Source organism: Rhinichthys klamathensis, unplaced genomic scaffold (genome assembly GCF_029890125.1).
Source record: "Rhinichthys klamathensis goyatoka isolate OS25496 unplaced genomic scaffold, OSU_Roscu_1.1 h1tg000523l_1, whole genome shotgun sequence".
NCBI lineage: Eukaryota > Metazoa > Chordata > Actinopteri > Cypriniformes > Leuciscidae > Rhinichthys > Rhinichthys klamathensis.
Window position 1 is genome coordinate 56,135 of NW_026607002.1, and position 18,823 is coordinate 74,957.

The 18,823-nt window shown below is 37.4% G+C and overlaps 1 protein-coding gene across 1 annotated transcript in view; it reads right to left on the bottom strand.

Annotated features, from left to right (window-relative positions):
* The window catches only part of shc3 (SHC (Src homology 2 domain containing) transforming protein 3), a 29,633-nt gene extending 17,005 nt beyond the window's left edge, over positions 1–12,628 (bottom strand). Inside the window, exons 1-2 of the mRNA XM_056238419.1 lie at positions 11,515–12,628; positions 4,550–4,620 (exon numbers count right to left, since the gene is read on the bottom strand). Coding sequence (XP_056094394.1) covers positions 4,550–4,620; positions 11,515–12,042 — 599 coding nt within the window. The 5' untranslated portion in view covers positions 12,043–12,628. The remainder of the gene's footprint in view (positions 1–4,549; positions 4,621–11,514) is intronic.
* Between the last annotated feature and the right edge of the window lie 6,195 nt (positions 12,629–18,823).

Sequence of the window (18,823 nt, forward strand, 5' to 3'; positions counted from 1 at the left end):
TATATATATAAAAAATGCTAAAAATACTATATATTGGCAAGGTTGAAAGAAAAGGAAATATACTATTTTTGATAAATACATGGTTGATAAATAATAATAATAATATAATAATTATATAAACAAGAAACCTATATAAAACTCACATAAAATAAAAATATAATGAATATTTATATTTTAAATCTAAAAAACATTTGCTAAAAATAATATATAGATAAGGTTATTTTTTTTTAATGTTCATATTTACCACAAAATAAATAAAATAAATTGTAGAAAGAAAATTAAGCCTATTTAAGACCAAAAAAGATTATTTTGCACAATGACATTATTTCCAGAGCAATTAAGCACATTTCTAACCATCTTCCTATTTCTGTAATGCGTTCTGACAAGTTGTTTTAAAATAATTCTCAACTTAATGCTAAATGCTCAAATTAATGCTGATTTTCATTAGACACTCATTACTGTAGAACATTTATTTAAGTCAGCATAAATTAAATTAAATGCAATGCAACAAATACTACCATGATGTATAAATCCTTTACAATATATATATATATGTATTATAGTAACGGAATTGGGATTTTAAAAATTACAGTAATGAGAATTTTAAAATGCAAGAAACATAAATGCAGGCTTTTTCTCGACACATTTGATGAGATGTTTTACAAAAGGCACAATAAATATAAACTATCACAGTCCTCTTTGCTGTTGAATGCAGTTTTTGGACCCGTCTTTGTGTCCAGAGAGCGGTCGGCAATGTGTTGTGTGTTCGTGCGAACGCTACAGCAGAGAGAGCAGGAAGTCAGGCAGAAAAGAGGATATGACATGTCATCTCCAGCGTCTGTATGAGGATCGGCCCACACAGCCCAGCGTTCAATAAACAAGCAGCGTCCGCTGGGACCCGATCTGCTGCCTCTACACTAATGTTACGCAATGACTCATCAGCAGCAGCTCACATGGATGGGTTACATTCACATCTCATGCGCTCATTTTAGCAACAATAAATGAGTGTTTGGCAGCGGGTGCAAATAAAGAAGAAAAAACAACATAAAAGTGCCATAAAAGAGCTGATAACAGTCATGTAACGCCACACGGGAGCCATTAACTGTGATGTAACCGTTAAAGCAACTAAAAAGCAGCGTACAAAAGCAATTAACTCTGATCTAGTAGCAAAACAACAAACACATAAATATTCATACATAAACATAAGAAAAATAATATAAAAGAGAAAACTAAACACGCTCAACTAAAATGCTCTCTCCCGTCTATTGTCTTCAATTTATATCATTTCATGTGTAGCATTGGAGAGTCTGATTCATTTGGACAAACAACTAGTAAAATAATCAATACCTTTGGTTGTGTTTCATAGTCAAAAAAGACAAAAAGATATGAAAAATATAATGATGCACTCTTTTTTGTCCATCTTTTTACATAATCTTATTTATAAGAAATAAATAAAATATATTTAAAAAGCGAGGAAAATGAGTGCAGATTATTATATTTATTTCATTTTGTGATTATTAATATTCATTGATATTTGCACCTCTTTTTACATCATTTTATTTATCAAATAAATTAATAAATTGTAAAAAAAAATGTAAATGAGGAAAATGAGTGCATATTTTTTCTTTTGTGGTTATTAATATTCATTGATATTTGCACCTCTTTTTAAATCTTTTTACATAATTTTATTTATAAAATAAATTAATAAATTATATAAAAAACATTAAATGAGGAAAATGAGTGCATATTTTTTTATTTTGTGATTATTAATATTCATTGATATTTGCACCTCTTTTTAAATCTTTTTACATAATTTTCTTTATAAAATAAATTGTAAAAAAAAAAATTAAATGAGGAAAATGAGTGCATATTTTTTCTTTTGTGGTTATTAATATTCATTGATATTTGCAACTCTTTTTAAATCTTTTTACATCATTTTATTTATAAATTAAATGAATAAATTTAAAATATATTTAAAAAAAAAAAAGGAAAATGAGTGCATATTTTTTCTTTTGTGATTATTAATATTCATTGATATTTGCACCTCTTTTTAAATCTTTTTACATAATTTTATTTATAAAATAAATTAATAAATTGTAAAATATTTTTTTTAAATGAGGAAAATGAGTGCATTTTTCTTGTGATTATTAATATTCATTGATATTTGCACCTCTTTTTAAATCTTTTTACATAATTTTATTTATAAAATAAATTAATAAATTATAATATAAAAAAAAAATTAAATGAGGAAAATGAGTGCATATTTTTTATTATTAATATTCATTGATATTTGCACCTCTTTTTAAATCTTTTTACATAATTTTATTTATAAAATAAATTGTAAAAAAACAAATGTAAATGAGGAAAATGAGTGCATATTTTTTTCTTTTGTGATTATTAATATTCATTGATATTTGCACCCTAAGTTACAGAACACAGTAATTTTATCAATTTTTTTATAGCAAAATCCTAAGCTAAACACTACTGTTAATTAGGGATCGACCGATATGGATTTTTTAGTGCCGATACCGATTTTTTCCCATCAGCCTTAGCCGATGACCGATACGGGCTGCCGATTTTCTTGAGCCGATATTTGGAGCCGATACATTTTGCTCCCTCAATTTACATCATAAAAATGACATGATGTTAACAAATGTTACAGGTCTCAATTTAATAAAAGTAACATTTATTTAACGTAAAAAAAAATCTATATTTAACAAATAGTAAAAACATGTGAGGTAGAACAAGAACAAGTAGATAAACAATATTTAACAAATATTAAAAACATGAGGTAGAACAAAAAAAAGTTCACTGCTGAAAATAAATATTTAAGCATAAATAAAATAATTACACTATTGCACACAGTAGCAACCAGCATAATAAAGTACACAGTGCACACTGTACTTCATTTTAAAAGTAACGAACTATTTACTGCCATGGTTTAAATTTTTCTACATAAAATAAAATGAGCATGTCTAGTCTCTAATATCACTGCGATGGCGAGGGAGACACACACCACACGCGTCCAAACCTCAGCCAGGTGGTCGCTGAATAAATCTCCCACAAAAAGCACGGAACAATGTTGGTATTACTTAATCCTATGACCAGTGTTCGTAACAGCTACCGTACGCATACTAGGGCTGTCAAAATTGCTCAAATGGCGTTTGTATATTCCCTCTAAAAAAACATATTTGAGCATATCGTCGTGCATTTGGTCAATGACGCGCATTACGTCAATAACAGGACAAATTAATACAAAGAGACATAACTACTAGTATTAAGTAGCTTATTTGAGTTTAAACATATTTGACAACGTATTACTACAAAAAAAAACGAGTAAATCAACTAATGGCCAAGACCGCAGCGCTCACTCTGGCTCGCCCGGACTCGCAGGCGCACTCTCTCTCTCTCTCTCGCACTCACCCTCACGCTCTCCGCGCATACCGGTTTAAATGAACAACAACAAACAAATGTTGAGTGCTGATCAAGAGTTTTGTGCAAGCAATTTAAGGTATATAGCAGACTTCATTCAGTGATTGAAACAAATACATTAATTGAAGTTTCACAGTACATAGAACCGACACTGAGCGCTCCGAGCGAGCTGTGCTGTGGTAACGTTAGTCTGCTACCGCGGGCGTGTTTTTCCACATTCGAATATTAATTTTCACCTTCAAAATTCAGTTTTTTTTAAACTATTCGAATATATACCGGTATTCGTATTTAGAATATTCATTGACAGCCCTAATGCATACTGAACGGATAGCCTACAGCTATTTGCAGCTCCCTAAATACAATGGCAAGCAAGCAGTTTTATAGACGAGTCATTCGCGTTTTCCATTTGGACCCACAAACTTGCTTAGCTATATAGTTGCAACCACATAACAGTTATAAAGCAACGTGTTTCCATTTTCAAAGTGTTTGACAATATTTCAGCAGTCAAACAGTTAAAAGATGCTTTGAAAGTTTAAAAGTTACCGTTATCTTGAAGCGCAGGTTGCACTCTGCTAGTGGGGGAGGGACAGTGCAGGGTCTGCACGTGAACTGCAGCGTCTCCAGCAGCACAGAGCTGCCTGTGGACGCCTGTCTATAAATAATGCCGGGAAAAAACTATCGGCGAACGCAGCAGCCGCATATCGGCCGATTCCGATACACGTAAAAACCGCAAATATCGGCCCGATATATCGGCCGGCCGATATATCGGTCGATCACTACTGTTAATTACTATTTTTTCACACCAAGAACAATAACTATAAAGATAACGATGACTATATTAGTGTCCAGATGCAGTTTTGTCATCCGGCGCTTTAAATCCTCAAACTCTTTAAAGCAGGATGGATTCCAATCGGCAGTCAATGCCATTCATAATGCATTAAAAATATTACTAAAGGTGCCAGTATGACATGATAAACTTCTTTCTTTGGAAGAGTGTGAATCATCCATGCATGCTATTTCAGCTAATATTACCCAGTATTCCTTGTACAACACAAGAGGACGAGTTTGTGGCTATCTTACACTTGTTCATTAGTAGACAGACAGAGAGTTGTTGTACCGTGTGATTTGTGATCGTGTGGTGAAGTCCAGGGATCTCATGGACCGGAGGACTTCAATGCAGCCCAAATACTGAAAAAGAAAGGACACAAACGAGATTAGACCAGCTGATAATCACATATTCCTTAAAACTAGATATTGTCATTGCCCGTGTGTGATAAAGTGCCTTATTAATATGCAAACCAACTGTATGCAACGTTGCAAATTTAACTTTTCTGCAAAATTGGAATATTGCATAAAACATTTGCCAATAAAGCAACGTTTCCATGTGTTCAAGAGAACAACAACATCACTTCCTGGCGCAAAATATCTGTATTAAAAATGGAAGTTGCTGCAATCGGGGGAAGCCACTGTCATCATAAATGACTTACGGCAGATGAAACACAATAAACGCCGTCATGATATCTTGCGTTCGGATGCTGGTGTTTGGGAACCCAAACATGTGACACGCTTCTGGGAGGGAATTAAACCGAATCATTCTGATGACAGACTTTGGCTCGGGCATTTCAGAACCACCAAACCAACGTTTGAGATGCTGTGCGATGCGATTGGTCCGCTGGTTAGTCCAGTTATCCAATCACAGCTTCTGCTGTGGCAAAGTCACGTGAGGTTTTTGTTGTGCATCCAGTAAATGTGTTTCCATCGTAGTTTATGCGCATGTCTTCTTATTAGATAAAAAAATATAGTTTAGTTTTTCTTGCATCTTGGTGTTTCCATTCAGCATTTTTTATGCAATATCACATATTCACATAAAAGTAGGTGGATGGAAACATGGCTTGTGATGACCGCTTTAAAGTTAACATGATATCAAAATAAATGCTATTTAATTTCTTCATAAATGCTCCTAGTCTTGTATTTTCCAGTTTAAATATTCAGAAAACATTTAACACGGCTCATGTTGGCCTCTCTGTGCCAGAAGTGGAGATTAGCAGGGGGTTCCTTCCTGGGATATTTTGGCATTTTTCTAAAGCGGAAATGTGTCATCCATTTTTTTTTTTTTTTTTACCGTCTGTGGTCATACAAGAGCTGTATGAAGATTCTTCAAAAACTCCCTTTTTGCATTCAATAAAATAACAGCAAATAATAATATTAATAAGTACAGTTTGTGAACGACATGAGGGCGAGTAATTAATGACAGCATCTTCATTTTTGATGTAACTATTCCTTTCATACTATAATCTGCCTGTCTACAGTCACGCACTGTTAAACACACACACACACGCACGCACACACACACACACCACTTCTGACTAATGTCACATATCCAGATACAAAAGACACACACACGCCAAGCTCACATGTGCAGACACACAATCAAACATTTTCTTCAGGAAAACAACAAATTCCACAAATTTCTCGAAATCACAGACTGTGATTTCACACAATGTCCCTCATCGGATGTGATATGCTCTATATACCACGGCATTATCATGTCTGATCTCATCACATGACTTCACAAACTCACTTGAACACATTTGTTGGATAAGGAGTGAGTGGATTTGTTCTAATTTTTTTATTTTAGCATAAAAGAGTCATTTTTTCAGTCTGTCATTTTATGCTAAAATAAAATAAAATCGATTAACTGCAAAAGAAAAAAAAAGCATTTTGACACTGAAATATTACACCCTTCATATCATATTGTTTAATCTATAAAAACTTATATAAAAAAACTAACCCTGCATGAACTATATAAGAAAGTATTCAATAAGTGAAATAAAATAAAATAAATAAATAAAAAAGTGATCAACAACAAAAAGCAAACAACTAAATCGACAACTTTAGCTTCAAGGACTCATCTGATATTCTTTTATCTACAAAAAGCTCAAAACTCTTGAAATATTCAATAAAAAAAAAGAAAAGAAAAAGAAAAATTAAACAGAAAAAAACCCACTTCAACTTCTAAGGATGTACCTCATTTTATATTTTAACTATAAAAATCTCAAAACCCTAACCCTACATGGACACACACACAAAAAAAGCATAAAAGAAAAAATAAAAGAAAAAAGACAGCTTTAAGGATTCATCTCAAGCACAAAATCCTAACCCTGCATGGACTATATAAGAAAGTATTCAATAAGTGAAATAAAATAAAATAAATAAATAAAAAAGTGATCACCAACAAAAAGCAAAAAACTAAATCGACAACTTTAGCTTCAAGGACTCATCTGATATTCTTTTATCTATAAAAAGCTCAAAACTCTTAAAATATTCAATAAAAAAAAAGAAAAGAAAAAGAAAAATTAAACAGAAAAAAACCCACTTCAACTTCAAACGATGTACCTCATTTTATATTTTAACTATAAAAATCTCAAAACCCTAACCCTAGGACAGGACACACACAAAAAAAAAGAATAAAATAAAATAAAATAAAAAGTGATCAACTACAAAAAAAAAGAAAGAAAAAAGACAGCTTTAAGGATTCATCTCAAACACAAAATCCTAACCCTGCATGGACTATATAAAAAAGTCTTAAAATAAAATATTTATAAAAATAAATCAAATCCTTCTATAATTATAATATAAAAACAGCCAGCAGTGAATTACAAATGAGCTGCGCATGAGAACAGTCGATGACATCATGCATAAACAGTGACATCATGCATCAGCACATCTCTGCTTATTTCAGCCCGTCACCTCGCCGATCTCTCAGAGCCCTATGACTCACTCGTCGAGAGTCTCACTACAACTTTCCTTGACTAAATGCATGACTCACCTGCAGTAACCCACCTGAGAACCGTCTCACCCACTGTCCGGCCTAACGGCGTCAGATTCAAGGCCGGTTAGTTACGGTTACTCCAGGGGTTCATGGAAAACTAGCTCCTTACTGCCTCTGTTCTTAATAGTCCAGATTAACTCACTGGTGTACGGTTCAAAGCGCAGACAGGAAATGAGGCCGGAAGCGGACGATGAGTCAGAGCAATGTTTTGGCAAACAGAATTTGGCTAAATACAATGACGGAAGCTAATTGACTGATTGTATTAGACAAAGTGGCTATTATATAGTAACATGCCAAGATAATCAAGTCAAATCAAATGTATTTATAAAGCACTTTTCACAATGCAAATTTCAAAGCAGCTAAATAAAAAATTGTTAATGTTTATCTTCATGCCTCACAGTCACATTTAGCAGATTAGAGCTGGGCGATAATAGAGTTACATTTCGTGATGATGATATAAACAATCAAGCATTTGAGATTTGCTATATATCGCTTTACATGAGTACATACTGTATGTATGCGGATACAGTTGGAAATTCTCACATAACTATCTTTATATAAAGTGCTGGGCGACAATGTAGTTACATTTTGCAACGAAATAAACAAATATTGCTTTACAGTTTACATGAGTATATTGTGTATGCGGATAAAGGTGGATCTAATACATATATATATATACAGGGTTTCTGCATGTTTCACAAAGTCAAATTTAAGACTTTTTAAGACCTTTTTAAGACCAGTATGAATGAAATTTAAGACCTATATCACGACATAAAAAATAACGTACAAAGGAAACGCGTCTCAAAATTACTTGCAAAGTAATTTAATTTATTCAAACTGAACATAGTATTTTCGTCGAACATCAGCACGAACGGTCCCGTGATTTTGGAAATTAGTTCTGTTTTCATAAAATCCGCTATTCCAAAGCGCATAATGTAGGTCATTTTATCTTTCCCGCACCTGAAGGATTTAGCTATGTCAGAGTCCGGAAACATCGTTTGAAACTATTCCCCGATTTCCTCATTCGCACTGTAGGACTGGTGTCTTGTCACCGTGTGGAGAACCCAGTGCACCTCCGCTTTTAGTGTTGGCTCTGATTCAAAAGCAACACGGAGGTCGATTGCGGGAGTTGCATAGCTACTGTGTGGGCTTCGCCTAGGCAGTGTAGAAGAAGTGCTGGAGCCGCCAGATACTTGGAAGAACAAGACTGTCGTTTGATGGAGACCCTTCACAGCAGTTAGATGTTTATCACTTTTTGCATGTGACTCCAGCGCCCGTACACCCAACGTTCCCAATTTAATAGCTTTCTTGCATAAGAAGCAGTAGGCTTCAAATACGTTGTTTGCAACTGGCTTTAACCAAGCACGAAATTCAGATTTTTCAAGCCAAGTATCGCTAAACTTGCACTTCCCCATAGCTGAATAAAATCCGTTTTACATCTGTCTGTGGTATCTGACACGCGTGCCAATAACACGAAAGCTGTTGGCTGTTGCATGTTGGTCTATTTTGTAGTCGTAATACAGCAAATTATATTTGGACTAGCGAAATAAGGAACTACAACACCACGGACTAAAAAAAAAACATCCCAAAGCGCTGCGGGAGCATTTCAATGAGATTTACATGGACGTAAGGAAAATTAAGACCTGTTTAAAACGATTTAAGACCTAGAACACAATACTTCAGCAAATTTAAGACTTTTTAAGGCCTTAAATTGTGATTTTGAAATTTTAGACTTTTTTTAGACTTTTTAAGACCCCGCGGAAACCCTGTATATATATATATGTATATATAGCCGTGCGATAACGTAGTTTTTCACATTTTTGTGAGGATATAAACAATCATGCCGATGCAGCCAAGACTTGCTATCTCGTATATATTGCTCTATGTGACTTTCAAATTCACACTTGAGAATGAAACCGGCTAAATATCAACACAGCTTAACAGAATAACACACACACACATTGGCACACTAAACTGCCAACAATTTTGAACATGCACTATATATTTACTGTAACCCAAGTGCCTTATTGCTTTTAATAAATATAAATTAAGTGCACAAATTTTCACTTAACCCCATAAATCAAGCAAAGGCCGTATCTAAAGTCTGTAGTCTGTCAGAACGCTGGTAGTGTTTGAGAAGCAGGCTGTCCAGTCAATGTCAGCAGCTGTCCTTTTAGTGAAATGGAGCATGGTGTGTGTGTGTGTGTGTGTGTGTGCGCGTTCATGCACAGGGTCACTCAATAAGTGAACTGTAAAGAATAACACACATTCAGCCTGCAAAGGGACGCCGGAAGGGTTTGTTATTGAAGCTGCCAACTTTTACCAACTAACTCTTACGAAAAGCACAACAAACTAGAAATAAATGCTTTGAGAGACCTTGGTCAATGATAATAAAGCAAATAAAACACATTTAGTTCCCTTCCATTGCACATTGGTTTGCATCATCTAATTCAATCGTGTCGACGGTTCGTGTTTTGCCTCGACGGCAACTGACAATTCAGAAGGGAAAAAGCTAGAAGGGAATAATGTATGATTCATCCCGCACGAATCAGAGTCACCTTTAGCTCAATGAGGCCGAGAACATGCTTATATGATCACAAACACATTAGATGATACGCTTAAAATACATGATACTGCAAGACCCGAGGTCAGTGCACAATATGCATGATCTATAATGCAAACTAAAATGTGTTAGAACTAATGCACTTATTAATGCACAAACATCTACAAAAAAAAATGTCTGCGAATAACCCGAAAAGGAGTATTTCTAAAGCTAATGTATGCAGGAAAAATGTACATGCACTACAGAAATTTCCATTACTTTTCAAGAGTTTACTCATTGAAAATCACTAATTCAAAATGATATTTCCAGGGTTGTTGACCATTGGAACCCGGGATAAATATATGTGGGAGCGTTTTAAATGAAATGCACAGAGCACAGGTGCCACATGCACAGGAGACGCGTGGCGTACGTGCACAAATCAAAGATCAGTTATCATGTTTGTCTTTGCATATAGATGTGGACAAGAATAACAGCTCTGTCTTGCAACGCGTCATGGTCCCCGGAGACGATACAGTAACAGAACTGTAGCCGGAACAACGTCCCCCTGGTCTGGTAACTGGTCGCCGTGGTTACGCCATTTGCATGCACTTCCCTTTTGATGTGATAAACTTGCAGTTCATTTGAATAGATCAAATCTGTGGAGGTAAGAAAAAAAGCGGTCGCACGGACAACCGGAACACCATCAATATATTCTCATGCATGAAGGGCTGTGATGGCAGAAATGTGGCTGCATGCTATACTGTATATACCGAGTTAAATAGAGTTTCACGGCTATGATCGGACAGTACTGATTGATCTTATTTACATACAACATCAACACTGCTATTGGATCAACACTACATCAACAATGAACTGAATTGAGCAAAATAACGAGACTATTGTCTTCTGTAGAGCTGCTTTACAGTTGTTATATAATTGATGAATTTTACAACATTTATTACTGTGAAGCTGCTTTGAAACATCTGTATTGTATAAAGCGCTATATAAATAAATATGACATACAACGAGGAATACGAAAAAATATATATCTTGTTCTCAGGTTTGGGCAACATTACACTTGCAACTGGCCATTTTTTGACAACTGATGCTAAATCAAGTGTGTTGATAACATTAGTCTGACTTTTTTGTTCTCAACTCAAGACGTGCTATAAAATGTCAACCATTTGTTATGCATACTCATCTTTTGATTTGAGTCCATTTAGTTCCAACTAGAACAAAGAAAACAAATAAAACGAGATTCTAAATTCTAATGATAAAGATTCTAATGAGATTTTAAATTCTTAAAGACGTTACTGCATGATTAAACAATAGGCAAAACCACTAACAATACAAAGTTTCAAACATTGTCCAGAACAGAGAGTGATATAAGAAATAGTGAAAGCATAGATGTTTGTATTTATTTATACATCACTCTATATACTGTTTCTGTGATATAAATGAAATAACACAATTACATTCATACCGCCCACCTCCACATGCATGCATTAATGCAACAGATGCCATGTAAACATGCATGGTACTGTATGTGGCGGAACAGCCTGTGCTTTAGTGGTCAGTTGTGAACGTAACTGGCGACCTACACTTTTCCAAACCGTACACATAATCCCTCTGTACCAGCACACCACGGAAACAAAGACCACAGAACAACAAGGGAAATGCAAGAAGAGAGAAAGGATTTGGATCTTACCTTAACGACGTACGTCACTCCAGGTCCGGAAATCTTTTCGCTGGAGTGCAGCCATCCACGAGACGGCTTGTTCACCAGCCCGCCCGTCCCGCCCAGACTCCATCCCTCTCCTCCACCAGGCTGAGACTCTTCCATCCTGCACTTCTTCCCCGAGCTCACGAAGCCGGGCTCCAGCGGGGCGTGAGGCGCTGAAGACGAGCCTGGGCTGCCGGATCCGCCTCCTGATGCTCCTCCCTGGAGTTTGGACACGGCCAGGTCCTTCACGGCAGACGGCAGGCCCTTGATGCCCAGCAGACCGGAGGAGTTGGCGAATTTCAGGTTGGAGACTTTGTTGATGAGGGTGCACAAGGTTCCCGACTCTTCCGAGGGTTCGGGGTCGGCTGGAGGGGCGTACGGAGGGTCGCCCACGGGCGGCGGCGGCGGCGGGACGGCCGAGACCTTGGCGTTCATGGAGAGACCGTGCAGAAGCTCATCGACGGACGTAACTGACTCATTCCGGAATCGGTTGTATTTAGCACGGTGAAGCATTCCCCTCGGTATGCCAGCCTACACACGAACGGACACATCCAACTCCCAGCTGACCGTCCACATCTTTTGCATGCTGGAGCTGAGAAAGCGTCCTCGAAGGGGTTTGAAGAAAGGGAGCGGGTGGTCGTCAGGAAAATCCGACGCCACGCAGCAGCAACTCGGGGGCCAAAAATAAACCACAAAACGCCGAATCCATGGAGACAGAGGACGATGAGAGAAAAGCAGCGCGAGGTCACTCCTCTACAGAGGGCCAGAGATGGCAGAGAGAGAGACAGATCTCTAGTGAAGAGATGTCTCTCTCTCTCCCCGCATCCTGGCAGATCCCTGAACATGCATGACTCACTCTGAGAGAGGGAGAGAGAGAGAGAGAGAGAGACCCTTCTCAACAAAAGACTCACTCTACACTGCAGAGCACTTTCCGTTACAAAAAAACTCCCACTTACTGCTCGGTAGAACCAATCAATTCGCAAAATTTGCCCTGTCTATAGGAACGCCTCCTGCTTTGATTCAGTTTGTGTGAAAACGGATAAATAGAATGAAAAAGATGCTATAAAGAGATCACTGAAATCCGAGCTCAGTCAAAATGAATGAGTCAAACTACTCAAAATGATGCAAAAACAGTCATAATTTGCTCACATAATTCAATGCAAAAATCACATTAGAGTACCGGTCGGTCACATGTACGCCACATAGAATGAAACTCGAGTCGGTGTGCATGGCGATCGCTAATTTGTCATACATACAATTGTGGTTTTACTTTCATTCAGAAGCAAGGTGCTCTAATGAAAAGTAAGCATAATGATTGCACATGACTGTGACATAAAAATAAATACAAATCTAGCAAATTACCTAAATGACATCAGGGTTAAATATATTTGAATGCGTTCGCCTTTCGCCCCCACAACCGCGTTCTGCCTAGCTTTTGTTAACGGCAAGTTTAAAACGTGCACAAATTTAAATCACAAGACCAATACGGCTTTATCTCTTTGTTTGTCACGTTCGTTCTTCCTTACATACTACGAAACATCGGCATCAATCTATCCACACGGGCACTCGAATATCCCCCCCTACAGAAGGCAAAACAAGCCAAGCTTTGCTTCTGAATGAGCTTTGTTGAATAATTAAACATCCCTCTCAAATACACAATGTCGAGATTCAATCTCACTAAAACGCCATCCGGATTCAGCAAGGATACAACCGTAAATAGTGATGTCAGATCTCCCAGCCCCATTAAAAAGCATCCAACGGGATGAAGCCCATGACATTAAGGCAGCAGAAAAAGAGCCATTCATGTAAAATGTCCAGAAGAGCTAGTGACAGGGAAGCGGCAGTCATTCACAAGCTTCTGTAACGCTGCGGCTAACGCACTGCAGTCCCTCCCAGCGTCTCGCTTTCCTGCCTGCCTGCGAATTGAAAAAAAGAAAGAAGAAAAGAAAGAGAGAGAGAGAGAGAGAGAGTGAGAGCAAGGGGTTTGTCTTCTCCACTGAGACAAAAGCAAACAAGCAAGCAAAAAAATAAAAAAATAAAAAAGCGTTATAAGTGCTCCTCGCTCGGTGTTGTCACGGAGATGCAGAAGAGATGCTGAGGAGAGGAAGAGAGGATGCTGGGGAGCTGTGGAGGGAAAATGTTTTGGGCTGGCTGTGAATGGAAAGGCAGACGGGCATACCGACGTTTCTGTGAATGAAGTCAGGCCTCGGCAGCTTTCTGCACGGCAATCCCTCGGGATGGATCCCGACCGGCCAATCAGGGAAGAGCAGGATGACTCATTCAGGGTAGGCTGGCTGAATAGTGGGGCAAACCACTTGAGGCACAGGTGAAGGGAGAAACCATTCTCATCCTACAGCACTGCATACTTCTCGCTGCGTCGCATCTAAACTCCTGAATCCATGTTGTGCTCTTCTAAAATATCTCCTGGCAGGATGCATGGCCTGTTTCGGAAAAGAATAACAACGATCAATTGCACACTCCAATAAACCGGCCCCTCCTTGTGTCCTCCTGAGTGCAAACTTTGCACATTCATATGAATGAAGGGTGATCAAAGAACATATTACTGAATCAACTGAATTATCGGATGCATCCTGCCCGGCAGAGCCATTTACATGCAGTTTGCTAGCCGAGACAGTTCTGGAAATAAAATACAAGGCAGAAAAAAACAAAACAAATTATAGGAACTGGATTTGTACATTTGTTGAAGAAAATGTTGATGTGAGTGGCTGCTAGGTGTGTTTTAGTGGGGGTTTTTTTTCCACCTGTTTCATCCTCCAGCAGGTGGAAATAGTAAATCAGATCACTTAGTAAAGTAACAGCACACCTCTCCTCAACAAGACACATGATCTGAAGCACAAATAGCACTAAGTTAGATCCACAAATCTATGACATTGTGTAGCTTGTAGCCCATGAATGCATCCTTAAAGTCATCATAAAATGCTGTTTGCAACACATTTTACTTTGCCATAATGTAATGACTGTAAGAAAACTATATAGAGTGTAATGGTCGGGTTCCAGAAGTAAAAACTACATTAATTTTCTCCATAAGGAGATTATAAACCTTTAAAGTCAGCCTTACTGTGAGCTACGAGGTTGTTAATCGATGGTATTTGCGTCTGCTGAAGCCGTCAGCCCACATTATTTCAGCTTATTTTTAAAATAATCATGTTTAACAGTGCAGTTCCTGGTGATAAACTACATTACCCATGATGCTGTACTGAAAATTCCACCAATCAGAGTCGGAAAAAGCAACATGTGTCAAAATAGCTCCGCCCATTCCTATAAAGCACTGCGAATGATGTAATCGAGTCTCCCTACACTCTCAAAATACTTAAATGTTTGTATATGCATATTTTGCAAAAATCTATTATTTTTATACCTATAATCAACATTTCTAAATGAGTAGTTTTATATTTCTCCATCATTTTTAATTCGATTACGCTGTTCGCAATGCTTCATGGGATTGTAGTCTTGTGCCTTTGTCAGATTTTCAAAAACTTTCTTGCTTCAAATCAAAGTGATTCACCTCAAAGCTGGTTGGTTTGGTTCAGTTCATGGCTTATAACTCTTTAAAAAAGATTATTTTAAAATCCCGATTGGAAAAATGAATTCAAAAATTCTTACGGAACCAACCGTGCTGAAAAAGAGTGCACTAATGCAATCTATTAAAATGTAGGACAGGACTTAAATTTTAATTTTAAAATAATTAGCCACCTTTGTTGGAATAATGTGCACTTATTAAAGAAAAATAAGACCAAGAACATGTATTGAATGAAAATAAACGGGGTTCAATTACTTCATGCTGACTTTCAATATTCAATATAAAAAGCTGGTCAATAACCTTGAATAATGAATACGCTTCAGTTGAGCACATCTGTCTGGATCAGGATTTGATTTATCTATCTGCATCACATCTATCTCTCTGAACACCACACAGGTTCTCAGGCAGTTTACTCACCGTGGAAAAGAGTTCATCGGGTTTATCTTCCTCTCATAACACACCTGAATGTCCTGAAGCATGAAAAATACAGAAGATCTATTACAAACAAATAGGAAATGAAACTGCTTCACTGTAAATGTATGTATTGCACTTTAGACATTCAACATGTTTATATGTATAGAGAGAGAAGAGATAGTGGGTGGTGGACTGCGCATGTGTGTGTGTGTGTGTGATCTTCATAGTCGTGACTGAAGTGTGTCGGCTTCACTCCTACACATGCTCATTAAAACAGCAGGAAGTATAGAAACTAGAAGAGACAGAGACAGAGAACACAGAAGGCTTTCCTTTTCAAAGTCCAAAAATCACATCACATGTCTGTTGGGACACACATCAGGTACGTCACTCTTAAACGCAGGCTAAAACAAGACCAATTTTAGTCCAGTGACTAATAGTGAGGTTTAGCGACCTAGGAGCATTTGTTTAACTACATTGCAGGCTACATTTATAATACTACGTTTGTGATCCCTACAAATTTGAATGTGCATGTCTATAATGTGTATATGTAGAATACAGATAATATTCACAACGTATAGATTTGCAGAGATTAAATTTCAGTGTAACACTGCACAGCATTTAGCAGAGTAAATGCTGCCAATGCATCCAGACACATGCGTTAAGTCCATACAGAGAGAGAGACGCTGCCTACAGGAACCTTTACTGTAACCATAGTTTCAAAGACAGCATAGCAACAGGAATGAGGTGAGGGGGCCGGCCATAGTGATTGGCAGCTCACATCCGGTGGATGCCATTGGCTGCTGTGAGTGAGTGTTTTCCGGTGTCGCACCGCATGTTCTGGTGTACATGCCACTACATGTGTTTGCAGGAAGATAGAAGTCAGGTGTTACTAGGATACCACGACATAAGATAAACATTTGTTTTTGTGCAAACAATCTATAATGCAAACAGCCGAGTGTGAGTCACTATAACTGAATCATGAACAATATTGATTCATGTTTTTAAATTTTGCTGCATTCTGGAACGTGGAGATGAAATACTCATCTCAGGCAGCTGCAATGGCATGGCACAAACCTATAGAGTGTAACAGTCCGGTTCCGGAAGTAAAAACTTCTCCATAAAGAAATTGATTTTGAACGATAACTTATAAACCTTTAAAGACAGTCGTACTGTGAGCTACGAGTTTGTCAATCGATGCTATTTGCTTCTGCTGGAGCCGTCAGCCCACATTATTTCAGCTTATTTTTTTATATAATCGTGTTTAAAAGCAGAATTCCTGGTGATAAACTACATTACCCATAATGCTGTACTGAACATTCCACCAATCAGAGAGTCAAAAAAAGCAACATGCGTCAAAATAGCTCTTTACCTCCGTCCACTCCCATGAAGCAGTGCGAATGAATGACGTAATTGAGTATCCCTACACCCAAATTTTTATATTTCTCCATTGTTTTTAATTCGATTATGCTGTTCGCAATGCATCATGGGATTGTAGTTCTTTCCCTCACTAAAACCATTAAGTACACTGTCTTGTACCTTTGTCTTTTTGTTCGATTTTTAAAAAAACTGACGTAAGACGCTGCTGACGTGTGTCTGGTGCGCCCGAGCTTCGTTTACAGTCTGAGGGAGACGCAATCTTCGCAAACATGTCTAAGGATTTCCACACAGAGGAAGACTTGCATTTTTTTGCCCAGCCATATTTATTTGAACCCGAATACACGGACGCACCAGACACACGTCAGCAGCGTCTTACGTCAGCAGCGGCACTGAACGCGGATCCACAACAGAACCAGAATACACACACACACACACACCAGACACACGTCAGCAGCGTCTTACGTCAGCGGCGTCACTGAACGCGGATCCACAACAGAACCAGAATACACACACACACACACACACCAGACACACGTCAGCAGCGTCTTACGTCAGCGGCGTCACTGAACGCGGATCCACAACAGAACCAGAATACACACACACACACACACACCAGACACACGTCAGCAGCGTCTTACGTCAGCGGCGTCACTGAACGCGGATCCACAACAGAACCGGAACACAATACAATGCTGAATAAAGTCCTAGTTTTTGTTGTTTTTGGACCAAAATGTATTTTCGATTCTTCAAAACATTCTAACTAACCCACTGATGTCACATGGATCATTTTTGGGTGAACTGACCCTTTAAGAGTTCATTGTAGGCACATTTCAGAATCTCACCGGAAGTAACAGGTCATCCGGATACTTTTCGCCTACTGTTTTATGAGTACTGTGAATTCAGACATACTACTCTGTTGGCGTACTTTTTTTCGGATACTATACAGTAGGAAAGTATTCGATTTCGGGATGAAGAGTTACTCTTATTTAGAAGTGACAGTCTGAACTGTACATGGGTAGTTGACACATAATATGGACATGAAATTCTACATCAAGGTTTTTGGTTAACTTTCATTTTTATATGAAGGAGAGTGTAATTTTATTTAGCATTAGCAAGTTTTCAACCCATTTAAAATCACCCTTTTGCAGCTCACTAAAATAGTCCTGTGCTGTGACAGATTCATATTTTTTTTTAATCTTATGACTTCATAAAAAAATTAGTGTATAATAATACAATTATTAATTGTTGTATAACTTTTAGTTAGGCGTTTATTGCAGGAGACTATCAACTACTTAATGTAGTTAACTTAATTGCAAATTATTAGTGCTGTCAAAATGAATTGCATCTATCATAAATGTTTGTAAATATATGTGTAGCCTATGTGTGAGTATATTTATACACACATACATGCATACACACAAATATAATAATTTACAAAATTTTATGTTAGATTATACTTTTTTTTGTTTCTTAAACACACTTATTTGAGGTAGTTAGCAAATTAAATTCTAAACCCAGTATTTATATTTCATCATCAAGTCTCAACCATCTAAACTTTTTTCGATTAAATGTCTTTGTTTGATAAAATTAAGATCAATAACTGTAAATGCTCTGATGTAATAAACATTATGTGTTTTCATTCGACGATAGATTACATTTTTTATAAAACTGTTTGTTTTCTTTCAACATAGATTAAAAAATTCACTAAACTTTTAAGCTCTCTAACTCTGTAACCATCGAGCATGGGTCAAAATAGCATGATAATGCAGCAGTAACCTTGCACACTTTACCTTTGGCGGGTTTCTGGGGCAAAAAAAAAATCAAAATTTCTATATGTACAGACGCATATTCTAATCAATTTTCACAAGCTCATCGCTGAACTGTTTCCAGGACAACCGCCCGCCCTTTCCTACGCCCCCGCCATTTCGACGTGGTCACGCTGGCTAAAATCACATGACCTCT